Here is a 26729-nt window from a genome sequence, read left to right as displayed (position 1 = left end):
TTGGAGGAACATGGGATGGTTTACCTCTCAGACTTGTGGAGGAGGAAGGAGTTTGTGTCCAAGGGAGAACTAGAGACCATTATTGATCACAAAATAGAAAATTTTGATTACGCCAAATTAAAAAGTTTCTGCACAAACAAAATTAATGCAAACAAGATTAGAAGGGAAGTAACAAATTGGGAAAACATTTTTACAGTTAAAGGTTCTGATAAAGGCCTCATCTCCAAAATATACAGAGAATTGACTTTATAAGAAATCAAGCCATTCTCCAATTGATAAATGGTCAAGGGATATGAACAGACAATTTTCAGATGAAGAAATTAAAACTATTTCCACTCATATGAGTGTTCCAAATCACTATTGTTCAGAGAAATGCAAATTAAGACAACTCTGAGATATCATTACACACCTGTCAGATTGGCTAAGATGACAGGAACAAATAACGATGAATGTTGGAGGGGCTGTGGGAAAACTGGGACACTGATGCATTGTTGGTGGAGTTGTGAAAGAATCCAACCATTCTGGAGAGCAATCTGGAATTATGCCCCAAAACTTATCAAACTGTGCATACCCTTTGACCCAGCATTGCTGTTATTGGGCTTATATCCCAAGGAAATACTAAAGAAGGGAAAGGGACCTGTATGTGCCAAAATGTTTGTGGCAGCCCTTTTCATAGTGGCTAGAAGCTGGAAGATGAATGGATGTCCATCAATTGGAGAATGGTTGGGTAAATTATGGTATATGAATGTTATAGAATATTATTGTTCTGTAAGAAATGACCAACAGGAGAAATACAGAGAAGCTTGGAGAGACTTACATCAACTGATGCTAAGTGAAATGAGCAGAACCAGAAGATCATTATACACTTCAACAATGATATTGTACGAGGATGTATTCTGATGGCAGTGGATATCTTCAACATAGAGAGGAGCTAATCCAATTTCAGTTGATTAATGATGGACATAATCAGCTACATCCAGAAAAGGAACACTGGGAAATGAGTGTAAACTGTTATTTTTACCTTCTGAATCCAATTCTTCCTGCACAACAAGAAATTCGGTTCTACACACATATATTGCATCTAGAATATATTGTAATATATTTAACATGTATAAGACTGCCTGCCATCTGGGGGAGGGGGTTGGGGGAGGAAAGGAAAAAATATGAACAGAAGTAAGTGCAAAGGATAATGTTGTAAAAAATTACCCATGCATATGTACTGTCAAAAAAAAGTTATAATTATAAAATAAAATAAAAATTAAAAAAAAATAAAATTAATTAAAGCTGCTTATTTTCAAAATATATACATGGGTTATTTTCCACATTTGCTCTAACAAAACCTTATCTTGTAACTTTTTTCCCCTTCCCTTCTCCCCACCCCATCCCCTAGGTGGCAAGCTATCCAATATATGTTACACATGTGCAATTATTCTGTATATATTTCCACAAATATCATCTGCACAATAAAAATCAGATCAAAAAGGAAAAGAAATAAGAAAGAAAACAAAAATGAAGGCAAACAACAACAAAAATAATGAAAATATTATGTTGTGCTACATATTCAGTTCCCACTGTCTTCTCACTTTATGCAGATGACTTTCTTCATTACAAGACCATTGGAACTGGTTTGAATCATCTTATTTTTGATGAGATCTATGTCCATCAGAATTGATCATCATATAATCTTGCTGTTGCCATGTATATTGGTCTCCTGGTTCTTTTTATTTCACTTAGCATCAGTTCATGTAAATCTCTCCAGGCCTCTCTGAAATCATCCTGCTGATAATTTCTTATAGAACAATAATATTCCATAGCATTCATATACCATAACTTATTCAGCCATTCTCCAACTGATGGGCATCCACTCAGTTTCCAGTTTTTTTGCCACTACAAAAAGAGCTGGCACAAACATTTCTGCACATGTGGGTTTCTCCAGGCAATTCTCTAAGAAAGTCTATTGAACAGCAGGAGCTGATCTTCATTGGTAGACATAGTTTGCTCATAAAATTTCCCTATATTAATACAGTTTCAATCCATAACAATATGTTATAATACAAACATTTGCTTATGTACATACATGCATGCATATAATGCATATTATATTTTTCCAGGAAGTGCATACTTTTCCAAGAAATATTTCCTATAAAGTCCAATTTGGGTCAATCCAAGTATAAATTTAATTTGCTGGTTTTCATATCTGATGGCCTCACTATATTTCTCAGAAATACATCACCATAGAGCACATGGGAACATGGAATCTTGTCAGTTTAAATTCTCACTGGAAGCAGGAAGGATATCAGTCTGCAAATATACAGTATACAAACATACATTATAAATATGGAAAGCCTTTCTCTGAATGGATTGGCATTTGGGGAAAGATACACACAGATGTACTTTGTAAATTATTTGTATTTGTTGCACTATTCAGAATCCATTCAGGAATTTCCAGAAAAAAAATTCCTCCAGCAATAGGACAACATAATATTCAAGTACAACCTAGAGAAGTCCATATCTATGAGGAACAGGAGAATACGTTGAAAAAAAAGCACTGAATTTAGAAATCAAATACCTGGAAGTTTGAGCCCTAAATTTATTATTTAGTATATGTATGATCTTAGGCAAGTCACAACTTTTCTGGTCCTTCGTTTCTTCAGTTGAAAGTCAATGAGGTTAGTTTGAATGTTCTCTAAAAAGCCTGCTTCTTGTTTTAACCCAATCATCTATGACTACTTTCCATCTTCTCAAGCATGACCGAGCCCTAAACTTCCCTGTTTTTTTTTTCATAATCAGAAAAATATGACACCCAACTAATTTGAGTAATAGGGATCTTTCCCCACCAGAATCATACATTCTAAAAAAGGTAATAGAAATACAGATGAATTTATTAAAGAACACACTTTTAAGATAATTCTTCCCCCAAATCCACTTTTATCTTGTGATTCCTTTTTGAAAATATACCATTTACACATCATAATTAAAGTCCATATTCCTAAACCTTTTCTTATCTCCACTGATGGCAAACTGATACCCAATATTCTGTTTTCCCATCTCTTTTATCCTTACCATTTCTCCCCATTTAGAATGGCCTATTCTCATTACAACTTACCAAATTCTTACCTAAACTTTAAGTGCTATTTCAAATCTCAGTTCTGTGAAACCTGACCTGAGCAACCAACCAGAAGTTATCACTTTTTTCTCTAAGACTCAATGACACTTCTATCTGTAATATCAGTTAGATACTATCTTATAATCTTGATATTTCCAACTACAACAGATGAGCAGAAATTATACTTTTCTTCTCTCTTCTTTACCCCAAATTCCTACTATCTAGCTAAGTATACTGCATGTGTATAGTTCTTGTCATTGTTTTTTTAAGTGCTGGGAAGATCTTTAGAACTTAGCATTTTATTTTTTTTTTTTTTGTTTTGTTTTTTTGTTTTTTAAATGTATTTATTTTAATACACATTGCTTATGAATCATATTGAGAGAGAAAAAAATTGGAGCAAAAGGGGAAAACCATGGGAGAGGGAAAAAAAAGAAATGAACATAGTATGTATTGATTTACATTCAATCTCCATAGTTTTTTTTTTTTTTTTTTTTTTTGAATGCAGATAGTATTTTCTGTCCAAAGTCTGTTGTGATTGCTTTGGTTCACTGAACCACTGAGGAAAATCAAGGCTTTCAACAGTGGGTCACCACACATTCTTGCTCTTATTGTGTACAATATATTCCTGGTTCTGCTTGTTTTGCTCAGCATCAGTCCTTGTAAATTTTTCTAGGCCTTTCTAAACTCAACTTGTTCATCATTTTTATATTTTGCTACCACAAAAACAGCTACTACAAACATTTTTGTTATGTGGATCCATTTCACTTCTTTATAATTTCCTTTGGATACAGTAATGGCACTGCAGGGCCAAAGGGTACCCACCGTTTTTGCTTAGTTCCAGATTACTCTCCAGAATGGTTAGATAATTTCAAAACTCTGCCAATAATGTATTAATGTTCCAGTTTTCCCACATCCTTGCCAACATTTAAAATTATCTTCTCCTCTCATCTTAGCCCCTCTGAAAAAGTGAGATGGTCCCTTAAGAGTTCTTTTAACTTGCATTTCTCTAATCATATAAAATTTTTTCATATGACTATAGATCATTTAATTTTTGTCATCTGAAAAGTGTCTGTTAATATCATTGATCATTTATCAATTGGGGAATTATGTATATTCTTATGAATTTGACACAGTTTTTTATATATTTTAGAAATGAGACTTTTATTAGAAACATTGGCTAAAATATTTTTCTTAGATTTATACTTTCCTTTTAATCTTGTTTCTGTTGATTTGTGCAAAAACTTTTTAATTTAATATAATCAAAGTTGTCCATTTTTACTTTCATAATGTTCTGTAGTTCTTTAGTCATAAATTCCTCTCTTCTCAAAGAATCTGAAAGTTAAAATTATCCTTTGCTCTCCTAATTTGCTTATAGGGTATCATCTTTTACACACAAATCATGTAACCATTTTGTCATTTTTTAATGGGGTCTGAGATGTAGACTTATCCCAAGTCTCTGACATATTATTTTCCAGTTATCCCAGCAATTTTTGAAAAAATAATGAGCTCTTATTCCAGAAGCTGGAGTTTGGGGGTTCATCAAATACTAGATTACTATAGGTCTTGGATATTGTGTAGTGTGTATCTAATCTGATCCACCAATCTATTTCTTAACCAATATCAAATGACTTTCATCACTGCTGCTTTTTAATATAATTTTAGGTTTCGTAGTGCTAAACCAGCATACTTTGTATTTTTCATTAATTCCCTTGATATTTTTGACCTTTTGTCTTCTAGATGAATTTTTTTCTTATTTTTTTTCTATTTTTATAAAATATTTTGGCAGATTGATTGGTATGGCACTGAACAATTAGACCAATTTAGGCAGAATTGTCATTTTTATTATATTGGCTTGCCCTACCCATGAGCAATTGATATTTTTCCCAATTGTTTAAATCTAACTTTATTTGTGTGAAAAGTGTTTTATAATTGTGTTCATATAATTCTTGGGTTCGTCTTGGCAGGTAAACACCCAAATATTTTATTTTGTCTATAGTTATTTTAAATAGAATTTCTCTTTCTATCTGAGGGGATTTGTCAGTAATATATAGAAATTTTGATTATTTGTGTGGAGTTGTTAGTTTATGCTTTATTCTACTAGAGGTCCATGACATCAGGGGAGTGATGCTATGACATAGAAGTGAATTTGATTCAAGTGAGAGAGGGTTGTGCAATATCATTTGCCTCCTTCAGAGTCATCTGGGTCCAGTGGCCAAATATTGTTAGGTTCTTACTAAGTGCTCAGTTGGTACTTAACAATTCTCTAACTCAGAATTAGTTCAAACTTTAACTTTGAACTTTAGTTCAAACTTTTAAGAGAATTTTCATCTTGAAGGAGTACTTTAAAGAAGCAAATTCATTGGCTATAGGAATTCCCACAAGCTCCTGGGAGTACTCACAAGCCCATTCTCTGGGAGGATAAAAAGAGGCAACATTGAGCCTGGAGAGCAGTCTAGACTGGGTGATTGAGTTTGGACGGCAGTCTGGATTGAGTCAAAGAGAAGACATCCCTTGGATTCGCAAGTCCAGCGATCCCACACTTTTGGAGGGGAAGGCTCCAGAAGCCTCCCAAGAAACCTGCTCACAGAGGAAAAGATTATACACAAAAGAAATCTCCTCCCAGAGAAGGATTACAATTTGGTGCCCAGTGTGGAGCAAGGACTTATTCAGAGCCCTTCAGAGGAGCTAGCCCAGACCTTGACAAAATATAGATCAGTATAACTGAAGATGGCCCTGGATATAATGGACTTTGAAGGCAGGATAGGAATTTAGGCAAAAAATGGCCTCTTACTTAGTGCCATCCCCTTTTCCCACCCCCACACAATCTAATTTTTTTTTCCCCCTGAGGCTGGGGTTAAGTGACTTCCCCAGGGTCATACAGCTAGGAAGTGTTAAGTGTCTGAGACCAGATTTGAACTCTCGTCCTCCTGAGTTCAAGGCTGGTGCTCACAATCTAAATTAATAAATACATCTGGGAGGGGAAGGCCCTCAGAGTTTTTGGCCAAAACAGAAAAGACTACTATTTACATTGGACAGAAGGAGGCAAGGGATAGGAGGGAGGAGAAGAAGGGAAGAGGAGAGAGGAATCCCAATTGCCAGTTCCACAGGTTATTTGTCCTTCATTCCCAAAAAGCAAAATGATAACAAGACATGCAAGTGAACTGGATTTAAGTAAGAGAGGGCTTTGCAAAGTAAGCCATCTCCAGAGTCGTCTGGATCCAGTGGCCAACATAGATCAGGATGACAAGAAATATACCTGTCTGTGTTTAGTAGGTATTCAGTAAATATTCACTTTACTGAGTTTAGCAATGAAGAGCATCCTCACTCACATAGAATTGAAGGTCAAAATTTTGCTGTTACCTCTGACTTTTGACAGTCTTTTACCTTTCATATCCAAATCAATTATCAAGTTTTGCTGATTTCACCATTATGATATGGATGTCCATCATATAATATGGGGATCACCACTTTATATTCTATCATTACTTGTAGTAATTGCAGTTCTGTAATTACTTGGAATAATGGTTTCCTAACAGATGTTTTCTTACCTCCACTCTATTTAAACTGTCTTAAAGATGTTCTGGTAAAATTTGGTTCCAAAAAGGGCTTAACAGAACAGTCTAGGAAATTCCCTTCCTACATGTCTTAAAGGTATCAAAATATTGCTAATCAAGGCAATCAGCATATGCATTATGTTTGCTTTGACTATGGTAGTAAGACACTTTGGGAAATTAAGTTTCCAAGATGAGCATTTTAACATTTCCTGACATGGGAGGAGTTCTGAATTGACATAATTAACACTCTGATCTCCAGTCAAATGTGGGTGGCCAAGTGGATTCAGTCAGTAAGACATGATTTTGAATTCAGTCTCAGACACTTAATAGTTTGTGATCCTGGGCAAGTCACTTAACCTGTTTGCCTCACCAACTGGGAAACCTTGGAACTCTAAATCCTTGAGTTTCTTACCAGAACCTATTTGACATTGGGCAACTCATTTCTCTTCTAAGAATTGGTTTCTTTGCTTATAATTTTATGGGGTTAATTTAGGTGATTTCTAAATTTTTTCCAGCTCTAATCTAATCTAATCTCCTATAACTCCTTTTAATTTTCATAGGCTTTAATGAGCCCAGAAGTCATAGGATAATAACATCATGGACTTGCAGTGTTGTTGGGAGATCAAATGAAATTATTTTAAAGTACTTAGCACAGGACCAGGAACATAATAGACTCTATATACATACTTATTTTCTTTGCCTTTATAGATTCTCCTACTTTCCTCAGGTTAAAATATCCTCCTCACTCTTGCTTACCAGTTGAATTTCTACCTTTCTTTACTCCATAAAGCCTCCCTCTAATCCTTCTCATTAGCAACCTTCTTCCCTCTTGAACCACAAAAAAGTTTTGTTTTAAATATAATATGCATATCATGAATTTCTTCTTTTTTTTTTTTTTAACAGATCTGTGAATTCAGTACTAAAAGGATCTTCTTATAAAGTAACTCCATCTATAAAAATAGATCAGCAGCTTCTGTGCCATATATAGCATTGAAGAATTTCTTGGGAGTATTGCAGGTGCTCTTGCCCAGTGACTTGTTCAAATAGAAAACTTCATTATATATCAGAGTAAAGACTTACATCCAGATTGTTCTGATGCCAGTTTCATTACACATAATTTCCTATTATGACAACAATGTTTTACAATTTATTCTGTCAAGTGTCTAATCCCCAAATAGGCTAATGGAGAATGTCTTAGGGAAAGTTTATGTCTTTCAACTTCATAATATTTTTCTCTTGATACAGGTGATTTATATATTTGTTCAAGTGAATTTAACTTTTGAATAAATAATTGAACATGATCACAAAGAAACTACAGAAACATTCAAATACATAATTTAAAGTACTTGCATTAAACAATTGTATAATTCCTTATCTTTGTTATGTTATTCAGATTTGGAGAAATAGCATCAATATTAAAAAAAGTGAATCAGAAAAAAACAGGACCAAAATGAATCTTGACAAAGAAGGAAGATCATTTCTTACTTTCTATTTAAGGTAAAATTTCACCTAACTATATAGATATGCACCTCTTCAAAAAGATTTTCAGGAAATTCCCAAATTTTTCTCATTCCATGTTTGTGCATTTTCAACATGAATATTCTTCAGTATGTATAATATAATCTTTTCTTCTTGATATCACTTTCTTTTGTCCTTTCTTGAATAGAAACTGTGAGAATTTCTTCCTACTAACTCTCTATATAATTTTGCTATCTAGATTGTTTTCAAACCACACTTGAATCCTTTCTTGGACTCTTCTCTGAACACATTAGAGACTCTCATTAAACACTAGGCAGCAACCACAAAGCCATATGCCCACATTCAGCATGCAGCCTCCAATGCATCTGAGGCCAAAGAAAATAATCTGATTTTAAAACAACAAAAATAAAGTTTCACAAAATATAGTGTCCATCATGTTCTGTTTACTTCAATGAAATACTAAAACAGTGTCCACAATTTTATATCAATATTAAAGGACTTTTTCAATAAAAAAACACTCACTGAAAAGACCAAATCTAAATTGTTCTAGCTTCTTCTTTCTCAAATTCATTCTTGAAATAGTTGCCAAAATAATCTTCCTAATGCATAGGTCTGACTAAGTCATTCCCCACTCAAAAATATTAAGTGCCATTGATCCTTTTCAGCCTCTTCTACTTAATCATTATCCAGATCTCTCCCAGTTAACCATGGGTACACCCCTGGGCTCTATCCTGTGTCCTTTCCTCTCTACCCTGTTTCTTTTAATCCATCAACTGATCAGCACAATGAGCTATCATGATTTTAGAGGAACCATTCTGAGCAAGAGGTTAGATTCAAGGAACATAATATGCACATATACCTACATTCATATGAAAATGAATGTAGGTATGCATGTATATTATATATATATGTATGTTTGTATGTACACACATATATAAACATATGCACATGTGTCTGTATATATACACACATCTATATTTATATTTGCAGAGAGAGATATTGCCATTGTGGAAATTAGTATTGATTGACTATGCATTTGTGTTTTATGATTATGTACTTTACTTTAAGTTTTATATTCTTTTATCAATTATGGGGGCAGGATATAGGTGGGAAAAAAGCAGATTGCTGTTCATTGAAAAAGTAGAATTTAACTTTTCAAAATTAATTGAATACATGCGTGGCTGGTGAAATCATACAAATAATCCCCCAAATCTTTCCATCTAAATTTTATATCTTTCCTGGCCTCTAATTCTGTGCAAAAACTGCCTGCTGAACATCTAGACCTAGATGTCCCATTAGTATCACAAACTTAACAAGAGTTCTGTTTTAGATATTAACTTGAAGCTTAAACTCACTCTTCCTCCTAATATCCTGGGTTATTTTTGTAGCACTGCTGTCCAGATTGACAATATAGAAATCATCTTTAGTAACTCACTATTTTCTACCCCTCAAATGCAATTAGTTGTTATATATTATCAATTCTACCCATCTGACATCTTTCATCTCTGTCTTTTTTCTATGCTTTGTCCTCATTGTCATTATTTGCCTGGACCAGTGTACTGGTTTATTAATTAGTCTCCCTGAATGCAATCTCTTTCCTCCCCAATCCATCCTCCACATATAGCTGCCAAATTGATATACTGAAAGCTGACCATCTCATTTCCCTAGTCAAGAGTCAATGACTTTCTAATGCCATTGTTTACTTCAAAATCTGTCTTCAATCCACATTTTCAGATTGATGACATTACCATCATTCATTAAAATTTAGCTTACCTATCATCCTACTTGATGTCTTCCATATACAGCATTCCATCTCATTCTTCTATACCCTGACAGAAGCTATTCACCATGCTTTTTTTCCCAACTCTACTTCTTAGAATCCCTACCTTTCTTCTACTTCTTAGAATCCCTACCTTCCGGAAAATTCCTTTTATCTAGATACAAATATATATACATATATAGAGAGATTTTGTATGACAACTATATATATATATATATATATATATATATATATATATATATATATATATATATATATATATATATATATATATATATGTGTGTGTGTGTGTGTGTGTGTGTGTGTGTGTGTGTGTGTGTGTGTGTGTGTGTGTATGTGTATGTATTCGTATATACACATCTGTGTGTGTGTAATCTGTATTTATTTACTCATCTGCAAACATGCCATATATTCTCAGTAGAATTTAAGCTCTTTAATGATAGAGAGTCTGACTTTGGTTTTTTAATTCTCTGGAACCAAGTATAGTTCCCAACACATAATAGGTGCTTAATTAATTCTTCACAAATTTTGAGAATTAGCAGGGACCTCAGTAGCCATGGAGTCCAATCCATACACAAAAAGAATCTATTACTACATAGCTATAAATGAATTTTCAACCTCTTCTTGATGATGTCCAGGGAAAGAGACCCTCCCTCTCCCAAAATAATCTGTTCTTCTTTGGACTATTCTAACTATAAATAAAGTTTCCTGAAATAAAGTTTTTAAGCATAAATTTCCTTCTTTGCCACACCTAGAAATTTCTCCTGGTCCTTTTCCATGAAGCCAAATCAAACAAGTTTATTGCTAAATACTTGAAGGCAGCTATGAGGAATTTCTCTCCCCCCATGATTTTTTTCTAGGATAAAAATTCCCAGTTATTTCATAATTCTTCATATGATATGGCTTCAGGGCTCATAATCATTGTTACTGCTCTCTTTTTGATACTTTCTTGTTTATAAATGCCCTTCTTAATCCATGATGCCCAGAACTGAACACAATATTCCAGGTGAAATTTGATAAGAAAGAAAGTACAATAAGTTTATCACTTCTCTATTCCTTGAAAACTATGTATCCAAATGAATCCCAAGATAACATTTGCTTTTTTTCCCATACCACATATTAGTGGTGACTCACATTGCAATTGTTGTCTGTTATGTCATGAGAATCTTTATCAGAACAAACACTTTCTATCCATGACTCCCCACTTCATACTTCTCTAGATGGTTTTTGTTCTCAAGTATAGTATTTTTATTTTGCTGAGGCAATCGGGGTTAAATGACTTGCCAAAGGTCACATAGCTAGGAAGAATTAAGTGTTTGAGGCCACATTTGAACTCAGGTTCTCCTGACTTCAGGGCCAGTTCTCTACCCATGGTGCCATCTATCTGCCACCACAGTATTTATATCTATCTATCTATCTATTTATCTATCTATACCTTGATTATCATCTAATCAGATTCAGTCTAATGCTATGGCTTGTCAAGATGCCCTTGGATCAGAACACTGTGTCAGCCAATGTTGTGTCATTTAAATATCTGATGACAATAACACCAATATCTTCACCTACTGTATGAGCTGGAATATGTTCTCAACACATTTAATTGTACAATCATTTAACCCATATCTTTCCATCACCTTTATATAAATAATATAAAATACTTAATTATAAATTAGATAAGGATAATATTACTAGGACTAGGATACAAAAAGATCAAAGAAAGAGAAAAATGATTTGTACGTACAAAAATTTTTAGCAACCTTTTCTGTGGTGGCAAAGATCATGAAGCTATGGATATGCCCATCAATCAAGGAATGTATGAACAAATTATGCTATATGAATAAAATTATATACTATTAAATTAAAAGAAACAATAAAGTGAATTTATTCAGAGAAACTTGAAAAATACTTGTATGAACTGACCCATGCTAGGAATTTTTATAATAGTCAAAGACAACAGCATTGCAGAGGCTAATTCTCCAGATCTCTTGAATGTCTACTTATGAAAATTGCGGTAACATTTCAACTCTCCAAAATCTGCTTTCCCATAACTGAAGATGCATGTAACACTGTGCACAGATTCTTCTCTTCCTCCTCCTCTTCCTCCTCCTTCTCCTTCTTCTTCTTCATCATCATCATCCCACATTTGCACTTGCTGAAATTTTTAGCTTTCCTTCTATCCAAAAGGCAGGTGACACTTTTTTCAGGAAGTTTTCTCTGATACTACTTTATTTAAAATTATACCGCTGTATATTCTTTCTTCCTGATATAATATAAGCTCCTGAAACCCAAGATGGTATCATTTGTAGTTTTATAGTATTAATATATAACACATTTCTACTAACTTTAACAAATTTCTGAAATAAAATCTCTCCCTTCTTCTCTGCTTTCTAGTGCTTTTCTGAATATATTTGGCTTTTAGGTAGATCTGGAAGTACTGTTATTCTTGGAATAACAGTCTCTTGTACATAGCAGACAATTAATAAATATTTGTTGAGTGAATTTGTTAATGGTATTGAATGAAATACATTTTTCAAAGATGAAAGCCAGGTTAGCAAAATTCTCTAGCTCTAATTACAGAAACCTTTCCATTTCATTCTGCATAAACTACTAAGATGCAATACTAATCTATCATCTTTAAATATAATTTTATATCTCAGCAGACCTGGAAGAGGGGAAGAAAGGAAAAATCATATATGTGTGTATATATATATATATATATATATATATATATATATATATATATACACTCCACCCCCATACACACACACACACACACACACACACACACACACACACACACACACATAAAACAGCCATGCCTGCTAGAAAGAAGACACTATTCATGCATGGCAAAAGATCGATCCTCAAAAGACATCCCCTACTGTATGTGTACTTTACAATCCCTTGTCCCACTTCTTTATTTATGACTTACATTTGGTCCATGGAGAATGGGCCTGAAATACCACATGGGGAGCAGAGTATGTTTTCTCTGCAGTACTTCTTTCAGATTCCTTCCATTCTGCCATAAAATATTCCCCTGCAGTTTTTTTCAGAATCTGTCCTTCATATGAAAGTTAATAAAAATACTGTTTTAAAAATATTCAGCCATTTTGGAGTTTAGTATCATCTAGATATGATGGATTTCTTTTTGTCAATCAAGCACATTCAGTTACATCAACAGTTTATTGTCAATGGAAGGAAATTCACAAAATCATCAAAACTATTCCCTTTGCCCTCTCTCCCAATCATTGGGTGACTCCATTCCCTCCCAAAAATACTGAAATTTAATTGTGGTCAACTTTTGAAACCAACAATTTGAATGTCCTATACTTGAAAGTAGGCCCCCCCAAAAACCCCAGGAAGCCAGAATACTAGATGGGGTTACCCTTCCTTAACAATTGAGTTTGTCTCAAAGTGAAGTGAACTATCTGGGGAGGCAACTGGCTACTTATTATTGGAGGTCTTCCAGCAAGGTCTAGGTAACCACTAGTCAGATATGTTATATTGGGTATTTTATCATAAGTTATACATTAAAGCTATTGAGTTCTCTCGTAAATCTGACTTATGCCCACAAATGAAGAAATTGATCATGGTGGGTGCTCGTCAGCTGTTGAATGACTGAACAAATTATCATATATAAGTGACATAGAATATTTATTGTTCTATAAGAAATGATCAGCAAGATGATTTCAGAGAAACCTGGAAAAAAAAACTTACATGAATTGATGCTAAGTGAAGTGAGTAAAACCAAGAGAACATTATACATAGCAACAGTAAGATTATGAGGTGATCAACTCTGATGGAGATGGGTCTTTGCAATAATAAGGGGATTCAAGCAAATTCCAATAGATGTGTGATGGAGAGAGCCATCTGCATCCAGAAAGAAGATTTTTTGTGGGTACATGTAATATTCTCTCTAAAATGTAATCTTTTCTTGTTGGGTTTTCTTGGGGCTATATCCTATGGCTTTATCTATTTTGGTTAAAAAAAAATTGAACTACAGTACAGGATACTGGAACCACTGTATTGCACTCATGAGGCAGTTTAAATGGAGTTCAAAAGTGAACCACCTAGAAGAAAATGATATAGAAGATGACTAAATTTTCTAAACAATAAGCTGAAATCTAAAAAATTATGTAGGATATGATTCAAAAATCAAGAATCTTCAGAGTAGTATAGGAGAGCCACTAAGCACTATTCATGACACATTAATGACCCCAAATTGCACTTCAGAACAATAGGCTTAATTTTTATGAACATAAAAGGAAAAAATAAAAGTAGAACTGCATGCAGGACTATTCAGTGAAACCTAAGCATGGTAGGCATACATTTGATTCACTTCTGGAAGGGGCATTTCCCTACTATGAGGTAGTAGTCTACATGGAGCCCAGATAAATATTAAAATTTACCTGTAACTTCCTTTCAACAAGTTGATCAATTGTTATGAAGTCAAGGTTATTTCCCAATTAAATATACAAGGACCACAATGTTTGCCATTCCTAGAAGATGTGATTTTAAATGCCCTTTATATTAGAAAGCATGTACAACTAATTTTAATGCATCAAAATGTCAATATTGCTGATAAGCTGTCAGACATATTTTAAGATTACATTTTACCACGTTCTCTTTTAAATTTTGATGTTCCTTAAGGTTTGTCTTTGAATATTGATCTTAAAGCTATTATCAGTTGATATGGCTTATTTTAGAAACAAATGACCATTTAAAAACAAATACAACAATTATGGTAATGGATCTTGTCCTTCTACCCCCACAAGAAAAATTCAAGTCCTTTCCTTTTTTTGCAAAGGTAGGGGACAATGGGAATAGAATAATGCATATGATGTCAGAAATGGTCAGTGTGTTAAACTGTTTTTTCCCCTACTTTGTTTTTAAATCTTTGTTACTACATAATAAATGGAAGGAGGCTAAGTTTGGAAATAAAATTTACATAAAACAAAAAAAATTTAAATGAACTCAACAAGTAATGAAACTATAAGGACACCATTAGACACACTACAAATACAGCAGTTGATTCTCAGTTACTAAAATATAAAAATGTCAAATGGGTTCTAAATTTGGTATTTGAGTCGCTCATACCTATTCTTTTTGAAGGCAACACAAAATGAAAAGCACATCAGCTTATGAGGTCATATACAATTTTAGCATCATTAGCTGATTCAGGCTTAGTAATCAGACAAATAAAATAAAATCATTGTTAGATTCTTGATCCCACTGCTGAATGCTGTCTTTGATTACTGTTAAAAGCATTTTTCTCATTTCAAGGATTAAAAAAAAGGAAACTCTGGAATCGTTCCAACCCTAGAAAAGTACTTGAAACCAAAGCAATTTGAGTAACATTGAAGAGCAAACACTAAAAATAGTAAGTGACGATGAACAGGAGTACTACACAATCTTTTCAGTCTTCCAAAATTGTAGTATCACAATATTTATTCTTGGGAATGCAAAACTCTAATCCCTTTCTTTAAAGTACCATGTTTGCTATTAACAAAAATAAAAAAGGTAATGCTGACTTAATTTTAGGACAGATCAAAAGAAAGTAAAGAGGGAAGGTCAGAAGAATCTGCTATCAGTAACTGATCGAGGGTAGGAGAGGAAGATCAAGCAGTCCATGCTGATAATTTTACATGCTACCACATCTTCCATTAGGCTAACCTGGAAGTGCTGAATGATCACAGTTGCTAATGCTGAATTCAGTCACAATGTTTTTGGTCCTCCTTTTGCAAGGATGATCAAGTACAGCCTATAGATATACTGTAGGATAGCCAAAACAGTATTGAAGTGGAAATCTAGAGAGCCAGCCTCTAGTTTCTGCTGATACTTCATGTTCATGTCACTACAGACAAGTCACAATCTCCTTAAACCTCAATTTCTGCAGCTAAAAAAAAAACTCCATCACTTACCTTCCAAATTGTTATTAAGAAAGAACTTTTTAAAATTGTGTTAAGAGAAGTTGGGGTTTTATTAAGGAACCTGTCCTTATCACATATAATACCATTCTACTTAGGGATTGCAGATAAAGATGTTATGTTATTTCATTGCTGTAGGGAACTTTAAATGAGGTAGCTTTCTCTAACAATGCACTTAGTGAATTTCTAAATTGCATAGTTGCCATACTGACTTATCTAGTATCATGCTGCTAATATGTGTCAAAAGCAGAACTTGAAGTCAGGTCTCCCAAGTCCAAGACCAACTTTTGAACTTTTACATTCCATGGCTTCTTGTTTTTCTTTATATCTTCTCTTATTTAATAACTAGGTAACTATGTCACTTCAACCTCCTTTCACCATCCTTCTCATGATGAATGAAGGAAGAATGGGATTTTGTAAATTTCATTGTGTTATCTTTCAGTGGAATGAGAGCTCTATATGTTATTGGCTTCAAACTTATAAGCAGGAGCCATGATGGATTTTAGGCTCTTTAAGGAAATTCATAAGTCATTTATATTCAGTATACTACATTCCCCAAAATAATAACTCTCTGTTAAGTATCATTGTTATTGTTCATAGACTTGGATTGGATTCTTCATCAAATATATTATATTATTATTGCAAAACTATAATTTTTAATTATGAGTGCTCAGCAGTCCAAGGACTCGATTTAATAACTAGCATCTTTATAGTCCTTTACAATTTGTAAATGATTTTGTATGTGTTAACTCATTTCATTTTTATCAACCTAAAGAACTATGCAGTGTCTAGTATGGAAATATGCTTAAGTTCCTTTGAAATAGAAATATTATTTATTAAGTGACCACTTCAATGTACAGGTTGACACTCATACTCAGTGAAATGGTGGGATAGTTTCACCAATTTTGATGCCTCTATAAGGAGGACAAAAGTAATTATTGTGGAATTGCCTTTAACATTCTTCCTAAAATTCATAAAACTTGTCATTTAATGAGTCATCATCTTGAATTATTTCAAAAATTGTTCCCTTTTTAAAAAATTGTCCAAAATATACGTTCCATTCAGGATTATTAATTACACAGTAGGTAAATTTATTTTGTTGTCTTTTTCTTGCCATCTTACAATCCTCATCCCATCTATTTTGGTTGCAGGATGGGTCTGGCTTTTGTAAAGTTTCAAACTTTCTAGACTGATCAAAATTTGAACCAATATCAACTATTTCAGTTATTGTTAAAAAGTGTTAGTTTTAAATGACAGGAAATGAAGGGCGAGTTTCAAAATTCTGAAAAAACAAAGTACTCCCAAATCTACATCCATCAAATATCCTAACAATTGAAACAAAGAATGAGTAACTTTTCTTCCAACAGATCATATTTAACATGGAGAATAGTCTGTCAAGATTTTTATTTTACAGACTCTTGATTTTGTGAACAATTCTTAAATACTTTCCACTTTCCCCTCCCCTTTGCTGCTTCTAATTAATACTTAAGAGATATAGATTTATTACCTAGTTATAGCTGAAAAACTTTAAATTGAAATATAACCATCATTAAATAGTCACAAGAAAACTTTTATTACAATATAAAAATTGTAATTTTTGTCCTTGGAAGGAGAATTTGAAAAAGAAATCTATGAAACCTTAAAGGCCCAGTTTGGCAAAGCTGCACATGCCAATAATCATTGCCTCATTATTTCTTTCAAAGTTCTTACCTGATTATCCTATACTTTATAAAAGGATAGAAGTAATTAAAAGTGCTTCTCCCACATAAGCTTCTCATAGGAAAATGTTATGTTGAAATAATCATTTCACATAGAACACCTTTGGATAGAATTGACTACCTTTACAAAAACAAAGGATCAAAAACAAAACAAAACTTCTCTTTGTTTCTGATGAACGTAGCATGCCCTAAAATCCAGAATCTCATCATCATCAAAAAGTTCTGTAAAGTTTTCTTTTTGCAATGACCAAAGGTCTCTTAGTAAATCTCAAGTTAAATATTTATTAGAAAGTTTTTACAAGTTACAGTATCTATTGATAATATCAAATAGCTAGTATCTGGTTAAACAATCTAGTTTTGAAAGTTTCTTAGCCACAAAGAGCAAAGCTATGAAGAAGAGGTTGTGTCCAAAGAGAGACAATGTTTACTTTCTTGGTAAAGTTACAGGACAGGAGGAGGGGCAGGGGGAGAAATGCAGGACGAAAAATAAATTAAATTAATACAGGTAGCCATCAGATATTGCTGTTACTTGTCTAGAATGTATGCTTTAAAAGTGAACTAAAAAATAAATATCTAACAGGGTTCTTAAAAATGTATAAAATCAGCTACTGACTTTGGAGAAGCTTTGCCTTGGGCTGAGGGAACACTAAAGGTGAAACTCTATCCCTGACTGGAGCCTGACTTGGGACAGCTGTTTCTTGGACTAACCTCTGCTCTTGGCAAGAGTTTGCAATCCCTCTGGGAAAGAATATGAAGCTGAGCCTAACAGTGCACATCAGGACTAGCAGAAACTGCCGGTATGCTAATTCTCTTCCCAGCAATGCAGATCCCATTTCAGAACCTTCCTGAACTTGAATGAGAAAGTCACTTGCAGTGAATGGACTCTGCAGGGTTTTCTATGCATCGCTTCCTCACCATAGACTTTGCCCCTTCTGTTAAAATTGGGAATAGAGTTTATTTATAGTTGTTTAATTCTAGTTAAAAATGGGTTAGAGTATGGATGATGACAAAGCATTGCTTTAACAAAAGGGATCCAAAACCTCATAGCAGCAATTTCTTTACTCATCATAATCATTAGCACTCACTCTTAGACTTTCTAGTCTAAAAAGTTAAGGAGTGAGACAAAGAAACGACGCAGTCCACGACTTTCAGCATCTTGGTAACTGGTATGGCAGAATAACTGGCCATTTAGAATAGCGATCCATTAGAATTTCCCTCACTCACTGGAGTCCCGGCTCTGCTAGGATGAAATTACATTGAATGAGGGGAGGGAACAAAATCCCCACTCCAATGCACCCTTACTCCTCCTTTCCCCCTCCTTCCCCCTCCTCCCGCAAACTTTACGGCGTTTAAAACTAGTTTGAAGCAACTAGAAATAAAATTTGAGCTTTACTTACCATCTCGCCTAAGGTTAGAAGAGCGCAAAGCTTTAATAGATCCACTTTGAGGAATGGCCAAGCCGTCCCGATAGCTGCAAAAGTTTGCGCACACTATAGTGTACAAGAGGACTACACGGTACATCGGGATCAGCGTTCCCGGGTCCACGTTGCTCCAAGAAAAACCTGGGCTTTCCCAACCAGAGAATCCTGCACCTCACAGCTGCCTGCCCTAAAGTCGCGCCACTAGAGATAATCAACGGCCGCCACTGCCAGTCCTAATCGCCGAGTTCTCCCCAAACTTCCTGCATGCTGAAGTTTGTGAGCCCTGTGTATGGGTGCAGCGATTTGACTGAACAAATAGCAGGTTGATTTCCTCCTCACAGCCCCTCCGGTGGCCAGCAAGGGCAGCTGCAGAGGGAGGATCCAGATGTTATCTGTGCCGGTCCTGATCCAGACTAGTGCGCTCCTGACAGAACCCGCGTAGCCACTGCTGCAGAGAGCCTCTATCTCCAAGCTGCGCAAACAACATACTCTGGGAAGCTGGAGGCTGGAGTGCAAAAGCTTCATCCAGGCGACTAAGAGCTGCCCTGGTTACTGAGCATGCTCAATATCGAATTAGGAATAAGGTCTTTCCCTCTTGGGGCATGAACTGGGACACTGAGTGCCCAAAAGGAGAGTTTGAGAAGTAAAGAACTGAGATTGACATTTTACGTGTAAGAGGAAAGAGGTCTGGGAGGTGCTGAACTAGGGCTCTCAGTCCCAATTGTATCCCATTTGTATCATCTCCTGGCAGCCCACAGATCCCAGCCCTCTCTAGAGTTATCTCCAAAATTGTTCAACTTGAATAATTTGTCTTTTCTTTTCTTGGGAGATGGGGTGAGCAGAAGGGACTTATAGGAGAAGATGGGGATGACCCCAGGTTATCACACCAGATTGTTCCTTCCTCCTTTTGTTCATTCTTCAAAACTTTGTGAAGAACCCACTATATGCAAGGCACTGAAGTATTAAGGAACTACAAAGAGACCTGGAACAAAATATATTACTAAGAAGATAGTATAATACTATAGAAAGAACAATGCTCTGAGCCTCAGGAGAATTTCCAGTGTTTATTCTGTAATTTGTCAATTGAAAAGATAGCTTAATCCTTCCTGGGTTCTTAGAATATGTTTCCTTTTCTGGATAGTGAAATTAATACCCACCCAATTTATTTCACTGACTTGTTCTGAAGTTCAAATGAAAGTACTCCCTAGAATGTATTTAAAACCTGAAAAGCATGAACCACAAGCAAATTATTACCACTATGTTCAACAAGCCAGTGGAAGAAAAGGATAAAGTCATCAAATTAAGTCCTAGAGCCATGCTTTTTTAGTGAGAATAACTCTAGAACAGATCATCTTAAGTTTACATCTAGGAACTTTAAAAAAACATATTTTGATAATTTTATTATCGTATATTTGAATTGTCTTATTTAATGAATTTTAAAAACATAAATTTTGAGAAAGTGTCCATAGGTTTCTTCAAAAAGGATGGTGACAGATGAAAAGATTCTGCTCTAGAACATATGATTTGGGAACAAGATTAGAATTCCACATATTTAAATTTAAATCGAAATTTGAAACAGTTTAGCCTTTGGAAGACCAAATCAACTGTAGCAGTAAAGACAATTCTAGCTCTGATACCTGGTTGAATTTTATGAATAAACCATACCCCTTTTTAGAACTTCTAGCATGCTAATAACTACATGACTGATTTACTATGAATATGTTAATTCAAAAATTACTTTAAGAACTTTCTACCTTGTCTTCAGAAGGCTCAGTTACAAAACATTCCCAATGCCTTTCATGCCTTAAAATTGTGGGAAAGGGGGAAGAACATCCTTGTTTAGATATTAAGACCATCTGGGAAAATCCAAGTATCCCTAGAAAAAGAAAGGAAGAGGAGTTAAGTGTACTAGAGGGACCACAGTGAGGCAAATCTATTGTATACTCCACTATTAACTAGAATAATTACTTAAATTAGAATGTGAATTAATTGAATAATGTAAATGAGGCTGATGAACATGGTCAAAGGTGATGGGAGCTTAATTAAAGGATCAGAAGACTTGGGTTCTTGTCCTTTTTATGTTCTTACTTATTAAAGTATATTTCCTTGGGCTTTAGTTTTTATCTTCTTTATAGTGGCATGACACCTGAATGACATAACTTAAATGAGAATACTTTGAAAAGCTAAGAATATTATAGAAATGCAAAATGGTATTTTCATCAGAGGCCAGCTAGGTGGTACAATGCTTAAGTGCCAGGCCTGGCTACAAGAAGAATCATCTTCCTTAGTTCAAATCTGGCTTTGTGACATTGAATAATTCACTGTTTGCCTCAGTACCTCATCATCAAACATTAAGATTTTAGCTATCAACTGGCTTTTATTACCTCTTCATAGATTATTATAATAACTATTTGAATAGTCTCTTTGCTAGCACTCTTTTCTCCTTCCAATTCATCTTGCAATCATTTCTAATAGAAGTTTTATTTTATTCCAAAGCATTACATAAACTCCTTGTCCAGTACCTCAAACATCTCCTAGCTGATTTTTTCCTCTATATGATACTTTGTAGAAAATATAAACACTATCTTGTATTCATCTATTGAAGATCTATCCATATTTCAATGTCCAAGACAACTCCTTGCTTCTGTGTGAAGTCTACCTTTATACCCCATAGTCTATGCTAATCTTTCCCCTACCAAAACTCTTGAAAGGCTCTTGTGTTCTTTAGAAATTAAAGCTGATTTTTTTGTGATAGCAAAGATTTGGAAAATGCATAGATGTTCATCAGTTGGGGAATGGCTGAACAAGTTGAGGTACATAAAGGTAATGAAATATTATTGTTCCATAAAAATTAAGGAACAAGCTGATTTTAGAAAGGTCTGGAAAGATTTACATGAACTGATGCTGAGCAAAGCAAGCAGAACTAGGAATACATTGTACATAATAATAGGAAGAATGGTGATGATCAACTAAGAAAGACTTGGTTCTTCTCAGTGGTTCAATGATTCAAAGCAAGCTCAATAGATTTTTGGACAGAAAATGCCATCTGCATTCAGAAAAAGAACTAAGGAAACAATGTAAATCTATACATGCTATGTTCACTTCTTTTCTGTTTTTTTTTTTTTCTTTTTTTTAAATCTTTTCCATGGTTTTTCCCTTTTTTTCTGATTTGTCTCTTCCAACATGATTCATAAAACAATGTGTTGAAAAAAATTTAAATAAATTCTTTAAAAAAGGAATTAGAACTGAAGGGAATTCTAAAGATCACTTAATTGAATTTCTAAAATTTTTTTAAGAAGCAAGGAACTTGAGTATCAGAGTTTGAAAACTTATCCAATTCAATTTAATCCAAACATGTATTAAGTTTCTACTGTGAGCAAAGCACTATGTTAGATCCTCTGGATGTAAAGACATTAAAAACTATAGATATTTTGTTTTATTTTGTTTTGTTTTGCCATTACAGAGCTGGGGAAACATAACATTTACACAAATAAGCAAATAGAAGCTAATTTGTATAGAAAGCTCTCAGGAGAGGTTTGTTATCTGCAGGGGTACATGAATTCAGCCTAAAAGGAAGCTAGATTTCTAGGAGACAAATAAGGAGAAAGTGTATTCCAGGTATGGGAGACATGGGAAAAATTTCTGGTGCTTTCAATTGTCTTATTAAATTATAAAAGACACAAGAGAAAACTAAAGACTATCTCTATTTCTCTTAGTGTGAAATCATATTTGGAGTACTCTTTTCTCTATGAATCCAAAATAATTCATTATTGCAAAAAGTGACAGTATAATATAGAACATGATTACATTGCCTCAGACAACCTGAGACCTGGAAAAGACATTCATTTTGAAAATCTAAGGTCATCCATTTTTGTCTTGCCACAGGACATTAAAGATTCTAACAGGAGAGCAAGTGAGGCTGAAGACTTTGCCCAGCTCATTTAAATCCAACTTACTCTCAATCAAAATGGTCTTATGAAGGCCAAACAACAACAGCAGCAACTACTACAACATCAACAACAAGAAGAAAATACTGTAAGGATAGCATTCCATATTTTATCTGTACACTCCAAAACTCCTAACAAAAAGAATATTTAACAATAATAAAATCTTTTCGGAATCTAGGACCAATCTGATTTTAGTTCTTTCCTTTTCTACCCCACACAACTATCATTCAATTGCAGGCTTTCCTAATCTTTGACCTGGATTTCTGTGATAAATTCTTGCATCTGCAATTTGAATTAAATCTAGGAAGGTAGGCTGAAGTCACACTAGAAATTGTTTAAAATGCTAAGCTGAGTCTATATATTATTTACTAAGAAGTAAGAAAACACTGAATATTTTTAAGCAGGGATGTGAAATAATCAGACCTATGCTCTACAAAATTATTTTTGCAGATGTTTAACATCCTAAAGTCTATCCCAACACTTAGTCCTATTAGTATTACTTTACTTTGCAACCACCAGGACATCATAGTTTGAGACTGTCTATCTTTCCTCACCAGAAACATTGCCTTTTGGATCTTCAGAGAGTCAATTCTGTTATCTCATCAGAGTTCACTCTTCAGCTTTGGATCTTAAGTTGGAATAGTGTTGTTTGAATTGATAATACATTCATAGATTTAGACCTTTATGGGACTCCAGAAGTAAAAAAAAAAGGCAAAACTCTTCTTTTTTCAAATGGAGAAATTTAGTCATATACATGTTGAATAATTAGCCCATGGTTATATATGACTAGTATGTATTTGAAATTGAAATTGAATCTATGACTTAGTCATTTTCCTCTATATTATTTTGCCTTGTTGATTAGAGAACTAATAAGTCAATCCTTCATTCTCCCATATTTAACTGTCTTTAAAAATTCAGATCCTTCTTCATCCCACTGTGCAATACACAAAGACACCAAGATTTAACCAGTGGGAATATCTTGCCACCTGTCCTGATTCTACTTCCCCTTGCTAGGGGAATAATAACAAAAAAAATACTACTATTACTTCTCAAAAAGAATATGATTATCTATTGCCCCATGGCTTCACTCACAACAACCTTTGCTACTGCCCAGACAGACACTTCCTTATCTACTTTTTAAAGTATTCCATAACCTGCCTTAGCCCAAAGTCATTCATGATAGGAACTCTCTTTTATAGTCACTTCACTCAGAAAGAAAGAATAATAATAGAAGATAGAATTTGAAACTCAGTTGAGGAAGACAAAAAATAAGAGAATTAGTACATAGTGGTCAGAAGCAACTTCATTGATCACATTTGCTGACAGCAAAAAAGAGAGCCAGTTATGAATTCAACAAAGAACTAACCTTCAGCTTTCTAGGGTCAGACTGCAAAGAGGATTATGAGAGAGAAAAAAAAACCCCAAAAACTTAAAGGCACCACAATATTGGAGTTGCAAATGAATGAATGAATAAAAGAGAAAGCACTTTAAATACTTAATATGTGCTAAGAATCATATTTACAAAACACAATCAAGCAAGAAAGTTCCTGTCCTCAAGGCATCTGTATGCTGATAAAAGAAGACAACATATAAAGGACTGTTAAAGTTTCAAATGGGGAGAAATTAAAGAGACTGTTCACATGACAAAATAGTTTAGAAATAGCTAAAGAAGTGACATAACATCCAATTCTAGGTAGAATATGGTAAACACTTACTTATTAGAGTCTATTGTGTCAGGAATAGTTGCCATCTTCCTTCATCATGTGTGTATCCTATGTGGATGTTTAAGTGCCTTTGTTCTTTAAGACTGATCCCATTTTTTCCCCTGGAAAGTTTGCATATTTGTAGAAAAGAATGCCACAGTTTTACTGTGGGATAAGGAGTAAAGGAGAATGTTTTATAATTACTATTTTTAATTAGGTCATGTTAGTAAATGTCTTGGCTATATTAATTGTATCTACTATCTGACAATTAATTAAAAGCTAGCCTATCGGTGGGAATTCTTGATTCAGAGGATATGCTGTAACCTATAGCAGTTGTCAACATCCCTGGGTAAGTTCAAGAAAGGTAAATAACCAGGAGAGAGTGCTTCCTAATTTGCTTAGAAAAAAATGAATTCCATTTTTCAATTTTAAATCCCGTGTTTCAAATTGTAGGTTATATCCAGTAAGCATTTAAAAATGTTAATTGAAATACACCAAAGAGTTCTCAGCCACATTTTCAAGAAAACCTACTTTTTAAACTTATATCTATAGCATCACAACAATGTTGCTTGAATGAATGAGGAAAATAGAGGAGCAAAATGAAGATAAGGTGCATTTTCTTGACTGCAATCATTCTCATACTAATTTACTAGTGTTAAATTTAACACTGCCTTGGTTTAGTTTGTTTGAAATATTTTTGGCCAGGGAGAAGCACTTGAACAATTATCTGAAGTGGTGTCAAATGCTGTAAATGTTTCTTTCCATTCAGATTAATCTGTATAGCCTTATTTGCATTTGGCTCAAGATTTGTTCAGTGACATATGGTTACAATTTTTAAAGAAGATATTTCTATTCTTTAGCTAAAAAGTATTGGGTCAAAATACAATAAATACATATATGTATCATGGCATTTATCTCAAGTAAATGTTCTAACTATAGTGATGAGATAAAATATGTTTTTAGATTATTATAGAACTTTTTTATCATTGAGTCTACTTTCACACTGAAGACATTAAAATGATATTTTAAATTTCCTTTTATTCTTTCACTGGCCTTAAAAATCATGGAAGAAGAAATTAAAAATGAAATATTCTTTTAAAATCTTCCTTTATTTTCAGCAATAACTTAAATAACCAATAACTCTGATGGTTATTGATTCTGTCTTCATTATTATGTTTAATTCCAAGTTTTTATTATAGAAAAATAAAATTCTTGAAAGAACCACCATTCCAGCTAGTGGAATGAAAAGGTCATTAGAAACCAAGTTTTTCCACTACTATATTAATAAAGGACTCACTAAAGAGAAGGAAAAAATGTACAAACCCAAACAATTAAAATTTTAAAATAAAGGAAATGAAAAAAAAAACTTTTGAAAATTGCTGATATAATAAAAACATACTACGATGAAACAGAAAATAAAAATACCAAACCCCATACAAATGGAAAAAAATAGTTACTATTGATTTTTTCCAGAAATAGTCAAAAGAAAAAGAGCAAAATGCAAACACGAAGAATAAACAATATCCCAATAAGGAAATGTCCAAGATTAAACAAGTCTATACAAATTACAGTTAAACTCATTACCATGATAAAGAGGGGGGAGACCCTTTAAAGTACAAGAAAAAATATAGAGAGAACAAAAACAAACAAACAAACCAATAATCAGATCCCTGCCAAATTTTGAGGAAAATATAGTTTATATGTTGCCTAAAGGTAGGAAATGGACATCTGCTGAGCATTAAGATCGAAAAACTTATAGAGAAAAAACTATCACAGAATCAGAGTTGGAGGAAATCTCAGTGGCTACCTATTCTAATCTCACTTTATTAGACATATTTTCCACAATGCACCTAACAAAGAGTTATCCTGTCATTGAAGATTTTATGGGAGAAAGTAATCACCTCTTGAGGAAACCCATTTTGCTAATGTTTTTCACCCATTCTAAATGTTTTAAGATATTTTCCCCTACTACAAACAAAATTCCCTACTTTGGAAATTACCCTCCTTGTTTCTAACTCCATCCTCTTAGCTGAGCAGATTTCTCTGAAAAGACTGCCTTTCCAATGGCTAAACACCACCATTGCCAATGCCAAT

The 26729-nt window shown here is 33.9% G+C and overlaps 1 protein-coding gene across 2 annotated transcripts in view; it reads right to left on the bottom strand.

Moving 5' to 3' along the window:
* PDGFD (platelet derived growth factor D) overlaps positions 1-19497 on the bottom strand; it is a 303617-nt gene extending 284120 nt beyond the window's left edge. The window contains exon 1 of one of the 2 annotated variants that reach the window (XM_074304387.1): positions 18962-19497. In XM_074304387.1, the coding sequence (XP_074160488.1) occupies positions 18962-19085 (124 nt within the window). In that variant the 5' untranslated portion in view covers positions 19086-19497. The remainder of the gene's footprint in view (positions 1-18961) is intronic. The other variant, XM_074304388.1, reaches the window with a different exon arrangement.
* Positions 19498-26729: the final 7232 nt, after the last annotated feature.

Source organism: Sminthopsis crassicaudata, chromosome 3 (assembly GCF_048593235.1).
Source record: "Sminthopsis crassicaudata isolate SCR6 chromosome 3, ASM4859323v1, whole genome shotgun sequence".
NCBI lineage: Eukaryota > Metazoa > Chordata > Mammalia > Dasyuromorphia > Dasyuridae > Sminthopsis > Sminthopsis crassicaudata.
Note: the sequence above shows the minus strand (reverse complement) of the source record. Positions and strands in the feature narration are given on the sequence as shown.